Source organism: Stegodyphus dumicola, chromosome 5 (genome assembly GCF_044657685.1).
Source record: "Stegodyphus dumicola isolate Sdum_Otavi_A_Nest chromosome 5, ASM4465768v1".
In the NCBI taxonomy this organism is placed as follows: domain Eukaryota; kingdom Metazoa; phylum Arthropoda; class Arachnida; order Araneae; family Eresidae; genus Stegodyphus; species Stegodyphus dumicola.
The window spans coordinates 82,911,715-82,932,132 of record NC_140772.1 but is presented as its reverse complement, the minus strand read 5'-3'; the positions used below and the strand labels follow the sequence as shown (position 1 = coordinate 82,932,132).

The 20,418-nt window shown below is 30.7% G+C and overlaps 1 protein-coding gene across 2 annotated transcripts in view; it reads right to left on the bottom strand.

The window, feature by feature from the left end:
* Positions 1-20,418, bottom strand: part of LOC118189548 (protein-lysine N-methyltransferase SMYD4-like) — a 111,674-nt gene that overhangs the window by 9,106 nt on the left and 82,150 nt on the right. The window contains exons 15-18 of one of the 2 annotated variants that reach the window (XM_085816808.1): positions 19,128-19,235; positions 18,976-19,042; positions 11,264-11,377; positions 4,231-4,402 (exon numbers count right to left, since the gene is read on the bottom strand). In XM_085816808.1, coding sequence (XP_085672934.1) covers positions 4,231-4,402; positions 11,264-11,377; positions 18,976-19,042; positions 19,128-19,235 — 461 coding nt within the window. Of the gene's footprint in view, positions 1-4,230; positions 4,403-9,599; positions 9,731-11,263; positions 11,378-18,975; positions 19,043-19,127; positions 19,236-20,418 lie in introns of those variants that run through there. The other variant, XM_085816809.1, reaches the window with a different exon arrangement.

The window sequence follows — 20,418 nt, the reverse complement described above, 5'->3', positions numbered from 1 at the left end:
GCCAAACAACTTGCTACTGGACAGCATTCTGAACCAGTTGGTTATTTATCACTGAGAATGTAGCTCAAGATGTACTGCAGTGGTTGATTGAATTACACCCATGTGAAAGGAAATGCACCATTACTGTTTCAAGACTGATCTGATGGTATCCAAGCCCTCTTCCCCTACCACCAAACTTTCGAGAGAGCTCGTATGACAACATTTTCTGTGTCCCCATGCCATAAAGACACCATTCATTTACAAACATCCATGCCTTCTTTGCATTCAAACTCAGGCCACAGACTGTGGCTGCGCCAACTTCCCTACAGCATTATACAGGGGCCCTTTGGATGAATTGTCTAAGAACGATAATCTTTTAATTTGCAGCATTTAATTTTCCTGAAAAAATGCAAATGAGTCAACTCACACAGAAATACATAATGAGTTCATTGTTTTTTTTTTTTTATATGTTCTTGTAGTCTTAATTTCAGAAATGTTAAAATAAATCATGCATTACCACTTGTTATAAATCACATTTTAAAAATCCAACTTTTTTTTTAACACTAAAATATTATTTACACTTTTTTTTTTTTTTTTTTTTGGCTGCTGATTCAGGTACTTCATGTTGCAGAGGAAACACACTGTTAAAACCATTTTCCTACCTAAACATTTAAAATTAAATTATAAGCATCTTTTTTTAGTCTATAACACTAAAGATGTTCTAGTTGAAACATCACAACTACATTCTAAAAAATGTGCATAAATATTTTCATAAAAAATATAGCTTTCTTTTCCCCAACATTTCTTAATTATGAATTTAAGCCCTGAAAAGAAAGAAATATTATAAAAATACTATTAGCATTATTTTTATAAAGATACATCAAGTTTTAGCTAATAAATTTCTCATTGGATAACTTCTAATTAATTCAATAATAATTTTCGGAAACTGCTTTACCGGTCATCAAAATTAAAAGATAATTACAGAAATAAAATAAAACTGAGACTAAATTAAAAATTATAAATAGAAATCTGTACAAAAGCATTAATTAACATAAATTACAATGTCTGGCAGTTGATTATTCACAAAATATTGAAATTAAATTCAAATTTATGGAAACTGAAAAAATGATGGAAAAACTAATTCACCTCTTGTAGACAATTTTTTCTTTAATACGGTGTGTGCTCATTTTGCACATGTATGTATACCTCACATCTTGATTTCAGGGACTTTATCAAAGTATTGATCAAGGCTTGTGGAATTGCATGCCACTCTTAATATCTCGTCTTGTTATTATAGTTAAATTGTTAACAACATGAGTATGCTGTCAATGCACCTTTGAACTAAGAATTATTGATTGTTTTGCAAAAATAATTTTACATAGTCCCCCCCCCTTAGAAATAACTGATACTAAATTAATAAAACATTAAAATGGCAATAGTCTTTTAAATACAGGAAAAACATCATTAGAAAGATCTTGTGAATTTGGAAAAAACTAAAGACGAATTCAAATTTAATTTGCAACAAAATTTCATGAAATGGCCATTATGCACAGAAAGAAGCAACAGCTGAAAAAAGGATAAAATAATAAAATACCTAAAAAATATCCATTCAAAAAAGAAAAAAAAAAAATTAAGGAAAGAAAACTGCAGAAATAAGAGTTCTTATAGAAACCACAAGAAAATTTCTGCTGCAGTTCCTCATTCCTTTTTATTATGAGATATTCTGAATGTTCAGTCGACTGATCCATTCTGAAATACCTCACAGAAATGGTGACTGTAGTTGTTGTCGTGTCTCTGATAAAGGACATCCCAATAGTGACATGGGCGAAGTTGACAACCCTGGCAATCTGCAAAATGTTATCATCATAGAGCTGCAATTCTCTTAAACAAGACCCAAATTTAGCAAAGCAAGCAAATAGCAAGGAAAGCACGACAATCAAAAATGTGTGCAGTTGTCACTTGTGTCTGGGTGATTACATTGAAGTATAGATGAAGCAAGCTGCGAGTTTCAAAACTCTACAAAATTTATATAATTATTAATTACAAGGCTAAAAGATAATGTCAGAAAACTGCTGTATCATTTTTCTTTAAAATAAACAATAATCTGTATTGTGAAAAACTGAAAAAATAACGGTGAAAGATGCAGAAATTTATGCTTCACATGTTTCAATGCTAAATACTAAAAAAGGTAAATTAAGTCTTTGACTATTTTTTACCTTGAAAAGAAGAAAAAGACAACAATTACAAAATTCACCATGGAAAATTCTAACAATAATTTAAATCAAGATTCACATAAAATTACTTCTGCAACAGAAAAGTACAAAGTTTAGTTTAAACTGAACTTAAAAATGTTGAAAGATATACTATTTGTAGCATAATTTACTGAAATTAAAACAGAACAGCAATTTCTGAAATTACATTTCTGAGAAAAAATAATGAATTTGGAATAATGATTGTTTTCTGGTGGAGGGGAAGAAGAGAAAAATTATATATATTCTATATATTCATAAATCAGATATAAATCATTCATAAGTCATCTTAACTGGTGATAAAAATTTCTAGAATACATCTTAAAATTAAGTTGCCAATATATAAAATTAGATGCATTAAGTGTTTCCATACTTTCACTATTTTTTATTGATTTACATAAAAAAACACTATAATCACCCATAATCCACAACAACATCTTTGGTAAATTGTAAAAAAAAAAAAAAAAAAAAAAAAAAAAAAAAAAAAAAAAACTTAAAAAATAAAACTTTATTTTCAGTTATTTTTAATATTTTATTTCTCAGTAACTCTGATGTCATTTACTCAAATAAAAAAATATTACAGTAAGCTGAATATTCTAACAGACGATAGTTTCTCATCTAAAAAGGAAATAAAGTTATGTTTTTAAGTCTTCCCCTACAACAGTTTCTTTTATTTTAAAACAATTTGTATAAAAATACCCACTGTTAACTTTTATGATAATATCCTATGAAAAGAGCTGTATTAGAAATACTGCAAATGCTGCAATCTTTTGTTAGAAAGTTTGCTGCTTGCAACCAATCTCTACATATAATAAAAGAAAGCGTCTGTGTGCATCTTTTGTTCGTGCTGGGCGTAAGCTAATAAATAGACCCAGGGCTATGAAATTTCGTACATGGGTGCATCTAAACAAGAGCCAGTGCACCCTGAAGTGATTTTTTCAAAATTCAAATCAGATTTTTTTCTTTAATTTAGTCTTTTTTGATGAAATGGCATCATTTTGAATAGTTTCATTCTTTTAGAAACATAGTTTTGGCAACAGTTTTCCATTCAATGCTTTATATACTGGACTGCAGACTGTTGAAAATATGAGATAAAATATGCTTATTTCATGCTGTTTATTTTCTTTTGATTTTTGCACACTCAACATGTACATCTTATTCTGATGCACATGCATCTCACGAGGCACAACAGAAAGAATTTCCTTTTTCTCTCTCTCTCCTTATTAGCTAATGACAAAGAGGTTTGTATATTTTGAATTATGTCAACCACAAAGCACAGTTTTGACTAGTTACTACTTTCTGATGATAGTTTCATTCTTTTAGAAATGTGGTTTTGGCGATAGTTTTTCATTCATTGTTTTTGATACTGCTGACTGTTTTCTCTTGAAAAATATGACATTTATTGCTTATTTCATTGTAATTTTTTATATTATGTTTTAATTATATAAAAAGTTTTGCATGATTTCTTTTTAGGAAACAAAGTTCTTAACTTCCTTTACACATTTGAATTCTTAAGATTTTTCAATAGGAAGTTAGTTAATTTATTTATTAGGATAATTACTATTTGTATTAAGAGATATTGCTTATTTCATTGTATTTTTTTAAATATGTGATACATTTTTATTGATTTTTTTATAGGTTTGTTCTGCAGAGTAAAATTCTGTGCAGTTTTTAATTTAATGTTTGGTATTCCCTTTAGGCATTTTTACAATACATTTAAAAACCAGACTTAGGCTGGCCATATAGCAGCTAGTAATTTAATATTTATTAAGTTTCTTATAGCCACAGAACTTTAAGGAATTGATGTTTATTGTGTTTATTATGCTACAAGTTTTCTCTAGTATATCTTGACCAAACTGTCTGGAAATTTTAAAACGATTAAAGATTTTAAGTTTTATAATATTAGCTAATTTACATTACATCACAGAAAAAAAAAAAAAAAAAAGACAGACTTATACGGTATAATGTCTTGCCTTATGTAATTTTTAATGAAAATTCTTACCTGTATTCTTGATCATTACATAGATGTTCACGATTTGTTTGAGCAATGGCGTTGAGAAGAAGATCAGAATATTTCTGCAGCTCATTTCCATATTCAATGCTATTTTTTCCATAAATGTGTTCTGTTGTTACCAAAGTTGGCCTTAGGTATTCAACAGCAAGCAACATTTTATCTGCAATAAAAGAATTCTAGATTGATTTTACTTAGTACTCTCAGTCTGTTTTATATATATGTGTGTGTGTGATAAAAGCAAACTTAGAAGTAATGATGAGCAGAATTTCGATGGCGTAGAAGTGTTGATTTATAATGAATAAGAAACTGGAGGTGAAGGCAGATTAAATCTTCATTTTTTATTTCAGCAAACATGTTGTGGCTGCCATCAAGTTGGCACATTAATTGTGCCTATTCCAAAAAGCTTACATTTTTAGATAAATTTGTAGTAAGATAGCAAAAGCAGACAAGACAGCAGTCCAGCCAGGCCAAAGCATAGAAAGCAAGTGCATTATGCTCAGGATGAAACCTTAATTCAGTCTGAGTTAGTTTAGGTTCTCGGTGCAGTTTGATTGGATAGTTAATATTGCAGTAAAATTACTGTTGACTGTTAGAATTTTATTTCCATTTACATCATCAGAATTATGTAAGAGTGATATGACATAGAATAGTCTCGAAATGATGCAGTGCACATAGAGGTTACGATTTTTAGAATACAGAAGGAAAATTAATGTACGTTGCTACTTTAATCTTCTACATATTCTTACATGTATATATTGAATTAATGAACTGAAATTTATTGAAATTGAAATAAATTTCCTAATACTTGCACAATAGCTGCAAAGTAAGATAATAATAATTTATTTACTAAAGAAACAGTGGCGTAGCTAGGGTGGGGCAAGGGGGGACATCTGTCCCCGGGCGAAGCATCCAAGGGGCGCCAAACTGATGCTACGAAATTGTTTATTCATATCGAGAAGAACTGGATAAGATCGAAAAAGATCGACAACGACGAATGAAGATCTTCTTTGGAACTTTCAGCACGGCGACACAAGACTGCTACAGCTTCTTAGCTCACGGATGAGCTGTATGCTGCCACTGGAACCCAAATTTCACAGTTTACAATTGACCAGGGCTTCAAGAGATAGGTCTGTATGCCAGAAGACCCGCTATTTACGTCCAGCTCACTGCAACACAAAAGAGAGTGCATTTAGCATGGGGCAAACAACATTCGCCTTGGACCAGACTTCAGTGGAACTTCAATCTGGACTCATTCTCAGCGTACCTGTTTCTGGTGAGAATCTGGAAAACGATACCATCCCTTCGTCATCAAGAAAAAGGATCATTACGGTGATGGAGGTATAATGGTTTGGGCAGGCATTATGTTGGATAAACACCCTTGAATGTGCTTGATAAAGGCTCTTTGAGTGCTATGGGGATAGAGAGGAGATCTTAGAGACCTATGTTCGACTTTTTAGAGGCGCAGTTGGTCCTAGATCCTTGTTAATGGACAGCAACACTTGTCCACATAGGGCTCAACTGGTCGACGATTGCCTGGAGAGTGAAGATTTCGCTTCACAAATTGTCCAGCCAGATCTCCTAACCTTAACCCTATACAGCATGTCTGGGACGCTTTGGAAAGTGCAAATTCATCTCCCCATCCCTGTCCAAGAACCATCTCCAGTTGAAAACTGCTTGTAGTAGGAATAGGATCGACTGTCACAGGAATTCCTCAACTGCCTCCAGTCCAGTATGCTGCCATGCTGTACCCTATTACACTCCATAACTCATATTACACTCAATTTCATACATATCACAACGTGGATTTTAGACATTCCTACATCATCAGACTGATAATCATGCGTACATAAAATGACTTTTGAATGGTATATAATTTTCTCTGTTATAAATGTATATTTGTACTTAATTTCATTAAAAATCTGTCCATTAATATTTCAGAAATTCGCCACAAAGTACAAATTTTCTTAATTTTGCACACGAGTGTAGTTTCCTCAGGAAATCTCCCACCACAGCACCTCTCATACGGCAGATAGTGCTTGGCACACTATCACAAAATTAAAATGAAGCAGAGCACCAACATTAAGTTTTTTTAAAAGAATTATTAAAGATTCTGAAGAATCATTTGCATAGATGTACCAAACGAATGGCAACCGCTATCTATTTCGTATAACAAACAAATGAGCATTTAAATTCTTAGATTCTATCACCCCTGGTGATACGGCACTTTCAAATCAAGCATCACGAAAACCTCTTGGGAAGCCAAAAAATACTGCATTTTTAGAAATAGAAAATGAAAATATCTTTACTTTTTTTGCAAATTTTTTTTTAAGAATTCGAAATTCGTCATTCATCAGTCATTTTTTTCAGACGGTATAAATGTCCCGAAGCCGTATTATCTGCACGGTATTTTAAAGAGAGGAGTTTCTGTCTTTGAGTATTAATCTTATTCCCCAGATTTAGTACCACGTGACTATTTTGTAATTTCAAAAATGAATATGAAAGGAACTGTATACGAAAATGAATAACAATACGAACAAATGATTGGGACTAGGTTCATGAAGGCCATCCTAAAAGCGGACTAGCAAAAACCTATCCGCATATCGATTAAGGGTGCCCAGCATTGTACTAATGTTAAAGGAGCATGTTTTGAATAAAGAGTTTGGGTAAAAGTTGAGTTAAAGAGTAAACTATATAACTTAAAAGTTACATAGTTTGTGTTTCCCTTAAAAAGTTCAGTTTTATTTTGGACATTGCATGTATCACAGTCACTGAGCCAGCAAAAGCTGCAAAATCAATGGATTGGGGTAGGGGATGCACTAAACAGTGAGAAATATCCTTCATTTATATTGACATCGATTAGTGATCCGAATACGAATGGGAACTGAAAAAAAAAAAAAAGTTAAGCTACAAAAACAAAATTTGTAACGTGGAGTTCACATTTTATTCTACTTTATTCCAGATGCATACGGAATGACGAAAGGATGAAAATAAAATAGAAGATAAAAGTGAAAAAAATAATAATAATGGATGAAATGAAAACACAGAATTTTCAATTCATTGTGTGCAGAGATGCTATACAATGAACAATTCTAATAAGCACAGATAAAACACAAATTTTAATACTAGAACAGAAACAATGAATTCAGGAGAGAAAAATGTAAAGAAGAGCTAGACAAGATATACCATTAAATTATTGCGCAAGATTGTTGCAATAAATTTTCTAGCACTGAAACTTTTTTTTATGGAAAAGTGGTCATCTGCTTTGCCTGTCTATAATTTTTTTAATAAATTTTCTTCATTCGGTTGTCGCCAACAGTGGCGATATTATAACGCTAAAGTCGGCTTCAGCTTTTATTTAGCGTTTCATGGTGATCGTTAAAAATAATAATTGAAAAATCTGGTAACAATGAAATTCAATATAGCAATGGCATGTTTGAAAAATTCTATGATACTAGATTTTTTTTCCTTTTTTTTAATTAATGATTTATTATACTTATTAAACTAAATATACAGACTTTATTTTCACTTTTACGGAATTCCAACAAATATAAATGAAAACATCTAACTTTCCTCAATAACACACAATCTTACGCACATTATTCTTTATTTATAAACACTGAAGAATCTTTATAGGCTTTTAGGTAAAGTAAGTGGCGTAGCTAGGGTGGAGCAAGCGGAGACATCTGTCCCCGGGCGCAGCATCCAGAGGGAGCCAAATTGATGGTACTAAATTTTAGAATGAAATATTTTCCATTCGTAGCACACAGAAAGAGGCGCAAAATTTTCAGTTGTCCCCGGGCGCTGAAAACTCTAGCTACGCCACTGTAAAGAAATATTGATGTTTCTCATGTTTATTACGATTACTTTGAGTTCTATTTCATAAATATAACAAAGATTAACTACTATTTATTATATTGATGAAAATAGTTTTGAATTAACATGCATGAAAGCGAAGGTGTTGGAGGACACTTTACTCAAGTATATAATTAATTATTTTTATTACTTAATTCAGTTTTATTAACTCAAAATTTCTAAAAAAAATCCATTAAATTAACAAAAATGCTACATCTTAAATGAATTCTAAAAAATCTATTAAATTAATGGAAATGCTACATTCTAAATGAATTCTTTATAGCATTCTACTTAATTTGGCTAATATATCTTAAGATTTCTAAAAATTCATTAACTTAATGGAACTACTTCATCTTAATTCATCTCTTTAATCTCCCTTTTTGAATTAAAATTCAACTACAATTTGTGCAAACTAAAATTGCCAATTTAGTATCAACATTATTACTTGAGTAAAAGACGAAACACCTTTGCATTTATTAATTACTGCTAATTGAACGGGTTTGGTTTGCTCCCCTTGAAAATTCAACCAATTTCCAATTGATGATGATAAGTACTTGGTTTATTAATTTTCATATTAAAAGTTTAAATCTCTATTTTTCATGATTTAAATTCCAGTTCCTTTGAAAATATAATCCGGATTAAATTTTCATACATCTGGGTTACTTCATTTAGATACATTATACTAAATTTATATTAGATAATATAATCAATATTTATTTAGTAAATGAATTATATATATGGGTGCGTGTTTGTATATACATAATCAAAAAACAGAACATAACTTGAAGAAAGTAGCATATTAACATGATAAATACAATACTAGAAAAATAACTACAGGTCTTAATACAAGAATGATTCATATGAAATAAGATTAAAGGGGTCATATTTTATAAAATTGGTTGAAATAAATCTATTCACTATCCCATTCAACATAGATAATTTACACACTAATATCAGCATTTAAATCTTTACTGGAGTATAGTATAATTGAAGCATGTCTAGTCTTGTATGACATATAGATAAAATTTACACCTCAGTTTGAGGTTACAAATATGAGTCACAGCTAAAACAGTGAAATAAAGAATAGGTCTTGCAATGAAAAACTTCCAATGATTTGAAACCAAAGATGTTACGGAAAAATAGTACAGCAGAAAAGATAATGGCAATAATCTTTTTGACATGAAAGAAGAATGTACGCGTAAGCTCCAACATAAATGCAACATTTTGCCATGATATTTTGAGTAGTTTAATAGAGGACCATTTTGTTGCAAAAAATTATAACTGTGAAACAAAGAATTATCTTTATGAAAAACAATCCTGAAAGAAAGCAAATGCTAAATCTGAAATGCTGGAATATTTACTATCTAGCAGATATCCTACTTAGAATGGAGATAACAAAGCTTTCAGTTATCATTACCATACAATCTTTACAAGCAGTTTACAAAGCTTTCAGTTATCATTACCATACAATCTTTACAAGCAGTTTACAAAGCTTTCAGTTATCATTACCATATGATCTTTACAAGCAGTTGCTCTCCCAAGCCTATTATTAGACTTACGATGGGTTTGGAGCCCTGTCGGAACCACTGGGAACAAACTGTTTAGATGAGTCATCACTCTTCACATGTCACATGATCTGTAAATATGAATGAACATCAATGATGTAAACATTGTCAAAGATAGAGTTGGTTGTCTTAAGTCTTCAAGTATTCTTATTTACACCATTGTCGCAGAAGCAGTCCTGTTATTATTAATTTTAATAATGTTATTGTTAATTACTAATAATGTTTTAGTTAATGTCTTGTTATTGCTAATTATTTTAAAACTATGTGGTTTAATGGGTGTGCTAGCTAGCATTCCATTTGGGGGGTTAATCCCTCCCAAATGGAATGCATGCTAGCACATAACAAATTTCTGCTATCCTCTTTACAAGTTGTCATTTTCATACACATTTTAATTCAGAATCTTTAAAATTTCATTGTTACAAAATTTTATTTCTGCAGTGTACCTGTTTAGATGCACGTATAAATAAGAGAAGTTTTGCCAAACAATTTTTGGTACTTTTGAAATCAAATTCATTATTGATTTTTGGAGAGTATTAACAAATTTATTGGTGACTAATTTTTCCCAAAACTAATGCACAAAGGCAAGAGAAGTGGCAGTGCATTAAGGATTCCATAAAATAATACTCTCTCAGTAAAATATAAAAAGCAAGAAACATTAGTAATAAAACACATTTTTGAAGAAATCCTATAATTTTTTGTGCTCTTGCTGACATAAAAAATGTACCCATGTATACAGGTCTCATTTAAAAACAATCAGAAAATTGTACAAACACCACCATGCATAACTATGGCATTGCACACAAAACAAATAAAAAGAACAGCTCTTGTAAATGACATAGAGCTAGCTATCTTCAGACCAACTTCTGACTTGCTTCCTAACACTTGCTCGCAATTATTCATATTGCATTTCCATAAAATTCGATTGTTTTGGAAGTATAACTTCACAGAAAATGATATTTTGTATTCTGTATTATTGGGCATTTCTGCAGAAATGCCATGCTTTCTTTTTAACCGCAGCAAAACTCTACATTCCCATTAGGATTAATTTCAATAAAAACTCAAACATGTGCAAAAAAAGCACACAATTCCTAAAAACAATGGCTGAATTTCAAAACAGCAAATCCATGTACATAGGCATGCATGCATTGCATACCTAGGCTGCCACATAAATACTTTTTGGCAACATCTTGGATTAAAAAAATAACTATTTTGGCAGCATACTGTGTTGCCTCATGAATACTGTTTTGCAACTTTCCATTGGGGTGTGTATAATCAGGAAGTACCAGTTTTACTTAACAGAGAATGAATAAATTTGTTTAAACAGGTTTTCCTGAAATGCATTCGGATAATGTGACAAAAATTAAAAATTATACTGTACATTTCACAAAAACACTCTCTTCCACACACAAATAAATTTTAACACTATATTATTTATGTTTTTTAAAAGTGAGAGGTGGGAAACCTCATGTTAAGGGGGGGGAATGCAACAGAAAGTGGCAGAGGAGAAAAAAGCTATTTTTAATAAATATGTGCATCACATTTTATCATTTTCTAAGAACAAGTGACATAATTCAAAATAGTATTAGAAATATTTAAAAATATACCTAATGATGCATAACAGCATGCTAATTGATCCTGTACTTCTGAAAGCTGACGATTGTATTTATACATTACTTTTTCACGTAATTTGTGACATTTCTTTAGCCTCTCTAGGGCATCTAGAAAAATACAAGAAATTTTTTTTTTTTTTATAAATGTGCAAATAGTAAGACTTAAAACATTAATAAAATTTTTCAGCATATACATAGATGGAGGAAAATGAGAAATTCACTAATTAATTAATTATATATGGTAAAAAATATTTTGATTAGTTCTTTCTTATTTATAGTGATGGATGAATTACCTTGCAAATAAGAAAAAAAAAGTATTTGCTCTAATCTGTCTCTGCTTTATAAAATTTACCAACTGGTACCATTTTGAACACATAACGTTATCAGTTCAGTTACCCCAAAGAAATGAATATACATTACTACTATTTACATATGCTTGAAACCGTTTTTTAGATTTAACCTTCCAGCTTTCTACTAACAAACACATAACCCATTCAAATATCACTTAAATTTCCTGATGTGAAAGCATAATTCAAGATGAAAAGCATTCAAACAACACAACTATTTGCATCATATCTACAGTTTGTTTAATATCAGAATAAGCATCATATCTAAAGTATTCTGCTTACAGTCTTCCAATTATGTTGAAATATTCTCAGCAATTTTATTTTTGATTTAATCGCAAACTTTAATCCTAAATTTATTTGCTATCAAAATAAATTTAACAATATGCCTACATAAATTGGGGTGTGAAGAACAGACAAAACTTTACAAAATAAACAGCAATCAGTAATTTTTTTTTTTTTCTAATTTTTGGTTGGACTGAATATAAGAAAATGATTTCCCACTTAAAATGTATGTATGAAAACAATACATGCATTATGCTTAATTAATCGACAAAAGAATTAATTAATTGAAAAAAAAATATTTTTACTGAAATTTACCACAAAGTATGATATTTACACTATTTAATTACCTTTCTTCTTTAATTCTCGAAGTATCATGTTCATGCATGGCAGGTCGCATAAAGCTATAGTATTCACAAAATGACATAAGCATCCTATTTGCAATTATTAAAAATCATATATGCTATAGGAATATTCACAACTGATGAAATTTTAGGTGACACTGGTCTAAGCTGCAGTGAATCAGAAAAGAGTACCCTTATGCATATTTGATCCCACCCAAAATTTCAGTTCCTATTATATAACCCATTATCAGTTCTGCCCATTATATACTTCACTGGCCAGTTTTAAACTTCTCTCTTTTTTAAAAAAAAATCACATGGTTTTTTCTAGTGGAAAAAATGCTTCATTACTACAGCAAAATATTAGTTAAAAAATTTTATAAACATAAAGTGTTAGAAATTTCTCTGTCAGCATGGCACATTTCAAGTACATGTAACACAAAAATGCTTCATAGACATCACCTATTTCACTGATCACTAAATGACGTCACCCATTTCACTGTTATTGGTTGATTTTACTTTATACCAGTCTTTAGGATAGCGTTAAAGCTTTAAACCTAGTTATTCTGGATCACTTTTCTTGATGTAGCAACGATGCCAAATAGCCTAGCAATGAAGTTCTGCTTATGTCACTGTGATACTGTGCACACTCCCTTATATCCAAGAACTTTTTCCTACTGGAAAACCCCTTAAAAAATCCAAGGGTTATCTTATATATAATCTCTTAACAGGAAGGGATCAATATCAATCCCCTAAAATAAGAACCCTTCCTATTTTAGGCCCAATACACAATTATACATATAACAGTTTATTTCATCTAACTTGCACTGTCTGTTTTTCTTCATAATACAAAATTCCAATGTGTGAAAGATTTAGAAAAAAGTTTATAATTTAGAATTCATTTTAAAAGTTATAATACGAATTTAAAGCATATTCCCTTCCTTTTAAGTGTACTTTTTAACAATTATATTCAGTTTAATAACAACATCTTTACACAAGTACAAGGAATACCTATGGCCGGGAACTTTTCTACTGAAATTTGTCAGCTGTTCCTATTTACCAAAGAATTTAAGTTTGTACGTTCACTTATACCTGAGGATCACATGTATTTCCAGCACATTTTTCGTTATAAAGATGATGTTATTGCCTTTAATAACTTCAACAAAATAGAAAATGCAAATATTTTCCCTACTTGCCTCAAGCTTAATACCACTAATACTTTACAAAATGATGTAGTTTACCTTGATTTACATATTCTAGATTACAATCTTGTTAAAATTTTTTACCTGACAAGTGCAGAGATTTCAATTTTCATACACTTAAGCTAACTAACTGGAATTCAAACATTTCTAAAAAGGTCATTATCAATACAATTAATGCACAACTACTTAGAATTAAAAGAATCTGTAATAATGTAAAACACCTACAAGAAGAAGTACTCTACTTTGTTAAAATATTGCAAATCTTATTCCAAAAACTGTCATTAAAAATTCCTTAAAAAAAGCTGGCATTTACCTGTTTTTTTAGATTATTTGGGTTAGATAATGATATTTTTTACATAAATCCCAAGGGAAGGTAAATAATGGATGGCTAATTCAGGTAATATAATGTATAAATGTAAAGTAAATTCCTCTAACCACTTCAATTTTACTCTCCACTATTGGCACAGAACTTCTAATTATATTCTTAAATTTGTAATTAAAGTCTTTTTTCTGGCCATGCCTTTCCTTTTATTGATTTTAAGGGCCAATTTCATTGCAAGTAGCTTGCCAGCCCTCTAGCTTGAAGAATTACGTTTCTAATTAACAAATTATTATATTTTTTCAATATCCACTGCTTTCTGGCCAGTTCTACACATTTTTTAGAATTAGCCATTTTGTTTTTGCCCTCAAAAGTATTTTCAAAAATTTACTTTGAGCAAGACACCATTTTTTAAACAAATACTATCATCTTCCTCCTTCAACCCCCAACCTTTTTTACTCTTGTTTCCCCCCCACTTCTGTCACATTACATTGGCTGTAGCTTCATGACGTTTGTTTACCCTTTAGCATCGTCTCACCTAATTGTTGAATTGGATTCTTATCTTCCATGGTTGCAATCTTTTAAAATTCTTCTCATTTTGGCAACCTCTTTCTGAAAATTTTAGCTCATTGCTTTTCACAGACAGAAGAAATGGATGCAAGTATGTTTATATGCCTTTGTTATTTCTTTCCCTTGCAATTATTTGGTCTTAGAAAGACCCTATTTGATTTGCTATATAGTTTTAAATTTTTTTTTCTCCTTTCATTTACAAAGTTTTAATTCTTCTAGCTTGGTAGGATCTCCCTTAATAAAAAATGTATATGTTGACTAAATTGTATTTCTCATTTACTTTTTATTTATTAGGTTTTTCTTGTTTTGTATTTCATACATCCTGTTTATTACTTTTTGTATTACAATTTGAATTTCCATACTGTTAAAGATGTTCAGCACAGGAACAGAAGTATCATATTTGCTTTTAAGTAATTAGCTTTAAGAATTTCCTTTTTACTATTTTCTAATTTTGCATCTTAATACGCAAAATTCTTCACCGCACAGGTCTCTTTTGTTTTGTACTACATTCTTCATTTATATATATATATTATTGTTTGACTTTTATGTGAATATACACACATGTGATGAGACTTTGGGATGTTTCCAGCTCTAAACTTTCAATATCAATCAACATGAGACAGTATTAATGTAATGAACATTTTAATAAAACATTTTTTAAAAAAATCTTATTATAATAACTTCTTTAAAATTTAATCCTCTCCAGCTGAAGCACAGAAATTAATTAATTAAATATTTCCATTTTATCCCATTATCTTTTGAGAGACAGCTTTAGATTACATGAAGGGTTACATTAAAATTAATCTTATCCATCATAGGAAGATTCCTCTTTCACCTCTTTCAAAAACATAATATGATCTAAAATATTAAAAAAAAAAAAAAAAATGCCTCCAACAGATGACATAGGATTTTATTGCTGGCATCACATGCGATCAAATAGGTATAGAATGTTAACTTCACAAAGTTCTTGCAATTCAAGAAAGAGAATAGTGGGGAAACATGTTTTCATATGTTACATGTTCCCTGTTTTATGATAAATGACTTCATAGTAATGTGGGTATGCACAGGACTTGAACCATGTAATCAAGATCTGGTTAAATACACCACATTCAAAGACGACATGGTGCTGAATGGGGTTGTAAAACACAGCTGTATAGAACCAACAGAAAATATTCACACCAAATTCTAAGAAATTTTCCTCAGGTAAAATTAATAATTTGCCAAGAGATCTGAACATTGGGTTGTCAAGTCTAAAGAGTTGCAAGTAAACCAAACATTAAAGATTCGTTTCTACTACTGCATTATTAACGCGCTCTGTATGCGTTTCTCCAATCCGTGGCCAAATTCATTTTGATTGACATCTGTTGTCCGTCGACAGATAACGGAACGGATAATGTTCAACAAAGTTCAACTATCTATCCGTATCTCTGTGGAAGCATTGGGGTCACATGACAAAAAAGGAGCAATTAGGTGTTGTCACCAAAACATAACGACAGAAGTAGCAATGAATGCTGGATCAGGGAAAGAATGCTTTGCTAAAAAATACTTATTTCTAAATTAACATCATAGCGAGAAATCTGTGTACTAAAAAAAGACAGCAATTAACTGAATTTAGTTAAAAGAAAAAAAAAAAAAAAAAAGAAAAATAAAATAACTGCAACTACAATTCTAGCTTGTATCAGGTACAAAAAATATAATTCCAAGTTCATGAAATGACAATTATTTCCTAGTTCTGCATACACTTTTACTTACACTCATACTTTTAATAAAAATGAACATCTGACTATATCAAACTGCTACAGCAAATCAGATAAGGCATTAAAAGATTTATTTTTTTTTTTCCTCTTTTGAAACAGGTAAAAACTAATAATGTTATTTATAAATTAAATTTGATAGCCTTTTAAATATTCACTTGAATTAAAAAGTATTTCAAATTTGTATTTCTCTATTTATAAATATACATTTTCGACTAACACATATTTGTAAGCACATCTTTCACTTAAAATATATTTTTAGCAGTCAGTGTAACTTCAACTGTAACACCACTTTAAAATTATGTTTTTGTAAGAAATATCCTAGAAGCTGAAGAACAAACTCTGGTGAATTTTTTAGACGATAGCACACTGAAACAGGACCAAAAAATTTAGTTTTAAGAATTAATTTACTTGATGAAAAAGCCAAAGTTATATAAGCCAAAACTGCATGCCACGCCCATATGAAGATAGATTAGTGGTAAAGCTGACAGTAACCGAATTTACCTTTTGGGATCTTGAGTTCGAATCCCATACTCTTTTCCCACCCTGTTTGCAACTTCTTAGCTTTGTGTTCCAATATGATCTATATTTGTGTTTTATAATATATTTCTATTATTATGTGCATTGAATATAATGTTTTATTTATGCTCTTATTTATTTAAATTTTCCCCTCAAGAATTCATTTTGAAAGTTATAATATGAATTTAAAGCATATTCCATGTATATATATATATATAAAATTCGTTTCACTTTTATGTGAATGTACACACATGTGACAAGATTTAGGGATGTTTCCAGCTCTAAACTTTCAATATCAATCAATATGAAACAGTATTAATGCCCTGAACATTTTTAATAAAACATTTTTTTAAACTTATTATAATAACTTCTTTAAAATTTAGTCCTTTCCAGCTAAAGCACAGAAATTAATTAATTAAATATTTTCATTTTATTTACCTTATGTATACATATATATATAAAGAGAAAAAAAAAAAGCTTATCTTTATAACTTCTTCTATAAAAAGCTATGAATTTTAAATTTATAAATTAAAAATAATATTTTGTGGATTATGCATAAAATATAACTGCGCATAGTGCATTTTAAAACAAATGAGATTTCTAATAAATTATCCTGCTATGACACAGAAGAAATTGATGCTAAAATGTTATATACTGTTTTCTACCCAAATTTGAGCATATTTTAAAAATATACAACCTCGCATATCGGTGAATGGAATATGAGCATAGCAAATTTTGTGTAAATATTGCGAACCTTTCTTTACAATTACTCTGTATTTTTAAGGTACCAGCTATTTTTAAATGTGTTTAACTTTTTTATTTGTTTTGAAGTAACAGTACATTTTAGTTTTAATGATATATTATTTTGTTAATATTTAAGGTTTCTAGAAATGCAAAGAAATTTTTAAAAATTACTTCAGCTTCTATGCAATTAGAGATGCTTGTAATGTGCATTATAACCTCACTTATCTAAAAATTGCAAACCTGCTTTATTTTCACAGTTCATAAGCAGAAATAAAAATTTCCAATAACATCAAATTTAAGCATCTTAAGAGTCTGAATCCTGTAAGTTAAATCAGAGATATCTAGTGGCAATGAATGCAATTAACCACCGAACTTCCGTAAGCGTAAATTCAATGCAATAGTGTAAATGGTCGTCCGTTTGCGTGATACACTCCTCCCAATATGCTATGCGTTTGTAATGCACTAATGGAAATGAGGCTTAATGCGATTAATATTTCCTAGCAGTGCATCTTTCAGCAATGGCAATTTGTACTATGAAGCAACAGTTCTCGCTAAAACATCCAATGAAAAAATGTGTGCGAACTTATAGGTTTAGAAAATCCCAGATGATCTGTAATTACTCTGCTACATACAAGTTGTTACTGCGAAGTTTGGAGGTGCAATAGCTTGGGGCTATTTCTCATCATCACAGGAATATATCTTTTCTATGAAACAGACAGGCTTATCTCGATATATTAGACAATTCCGCATTGAATGCATAACAGCAACTGTTTAGTGTGGACTTATTCCTATTTTAACACCATGATGCTCCTGTTCCAAGCCATACAGAATTGCTTTGCTAACTTGAATGTCAAGAAGTTGAGTATCTGTTGCCTTCAACCCTAGACAGCATCTAAAGAATGAGCCTGGACATACCAACCTATGTCAACACTGTTCTTTTGCAAGAATGGCACTGAATTTCAATGCAGGCCTCCAAAAACTGGAGGCTAGTCTTCCTAATTCAGAAGTAATTATTACTGTGGCTCAAAACAGATCGGTATCATATTAATTTTTTACTTATTTTCAGGAAAGCCAACATGTCAAGATATTCTGACATTCTTCATCAAATTGTGTTTATTACATGCACAAAAAATTATAAAAACTGAAAGAAGTGTGAAAACTACAAGAAAAACACATTACATCATTTGTCCAGAAAGTTCAAAATTAAGCTAGCAATCCCCCCATCCCAAAAAACAGAGCAAGTAGCTTCAAACACAAATAAACTAATTGGATAATATAACAAATATTTTAAAGATCATGATAATATTTTAATAACAATAATTTAATTATAAAATTTAGTTAAAAATGTTAACACTTAGATATAAACATATCATAATAAAATAAAGAGTATAAATTAAAGCTCAAATGCAAATGTTAAAATACTAAATATTTTAAATTAAGAGTATTTATATAATTAATGATGTAACAAAGCTGTGCTTTTCTGGATCAAACTAATGGCAAAATTCAAATTTTACATAAAAACGAAGTCCTTCTTTTAAGTAATGATGTTACTAAATTGCACATATAAACCAATTCATTATTTAAAAATAGTTAAATTTAACAGAACACCATTCAGATAAAAAAACACATACCTTTGAAACTTCCTTTGGCAGCAAGCTGTAATCCTTGGACAAACAAATCATGAGCAGTAAACACTTTCTGAAGAGAAGAAACAAAATTCAATTCAAGAAAAAATGCAATAAAGAAAAATTATCTTCAACTCCAAACATAGACTTTGGCTTACTTGTAACTGAGCAGCACAATCTTGACTTTTATCACAATCTAAGCATGATGCTCTGTTTGTACTATCAGGAGCTCGTAGAGGACCTTTGCAGAATGAACATTTAAGGGCCTTAATAAGTTAAAAAAAAAAAAAAAAAAAAAAAAAAAAAAGTTATCTAGCAAATAACATATTACAACAATATAATGCAATAAAGAACATTAAAAACTCAACTAAGCAAAGAGTATATTCAAGTAAGCTGAATGGAATAAGGTTGGTTTTTGGCATGAATTAACCATGCCTATCTTCATAACACAATAGACATACAAACACACACACAAAATAACAATAAAATAAATAAATAAATAAATAAAATAAAGAGGAAATATTAAACTACAGTAGTGATTTAAAGCCACAAACAAACGAACAAACAAACAAACAAAAAATGTTGATATGACAATGTATTTATGGAAGTGAGAAAATAAATACTAAAATTTAAAACTATGAATGCATACAGATATATGATTATGAAACCTACAGATAAAACCTAGCATCCTGATGTTCACAAGAGATACGAGGGCCATCCAGGAAGTAGATTACGTTTCCGTCTGTGTCCGCTAGGGGCGGGGCTAGCGCGGCCATCTTGGGGTCAGAGCGTTGCGCAGCTGAGTCTGCATCTAGCTGTGCTAGTGAGAGGTTCGTGCTGTGCTCCGTTCAGATACTGTGACGGTTTGAAATGTCTGCGTTAATTGAAAATCCCGCGAGCTGCGAGGTGCGCTCAGTAATAAGGTTTCTGACTGCAAAAAACTGTAAACCGATAGAAATATATCGGCAGCTTCGTGAAGTGTATGGGGACAACATTATCACTGAAGGTGGAGTGCGTCAGTGGGTCATAAGATTTCAAAATGGCCGAACCAATGTTCACGACGAAAATCGAAGTGGGAGACCCAGCATAGTGACCGCCGAACTTCTCGAAAAAGTCGATGCTAAAGTCCGTGAAAATCGAAATTTCACAATAACGGAACTTTCTTTGAGTTTTCCACAAATTTCGCGAAGTTTGTTGCACGAAATCATCAGCGAAAAGCTTCGTTACCACAAGTTTTGTGCAAGATGGATTCCAAAAATCTTGACAGAGGACCACAAAAATCAGCGAATGGCTGCAGCGTTGAACTTTTTGGACGCTTACCATAAGGATGGTGACTCTTTACTCGATCGCATCGTTACTGGTGACGAAACATGGGTGAAACATGTGAACTGTGAAACGAAATTGCAATCAATGCAGTGGGGGCACACAAGTTCTCTCCAAAAACCCAAG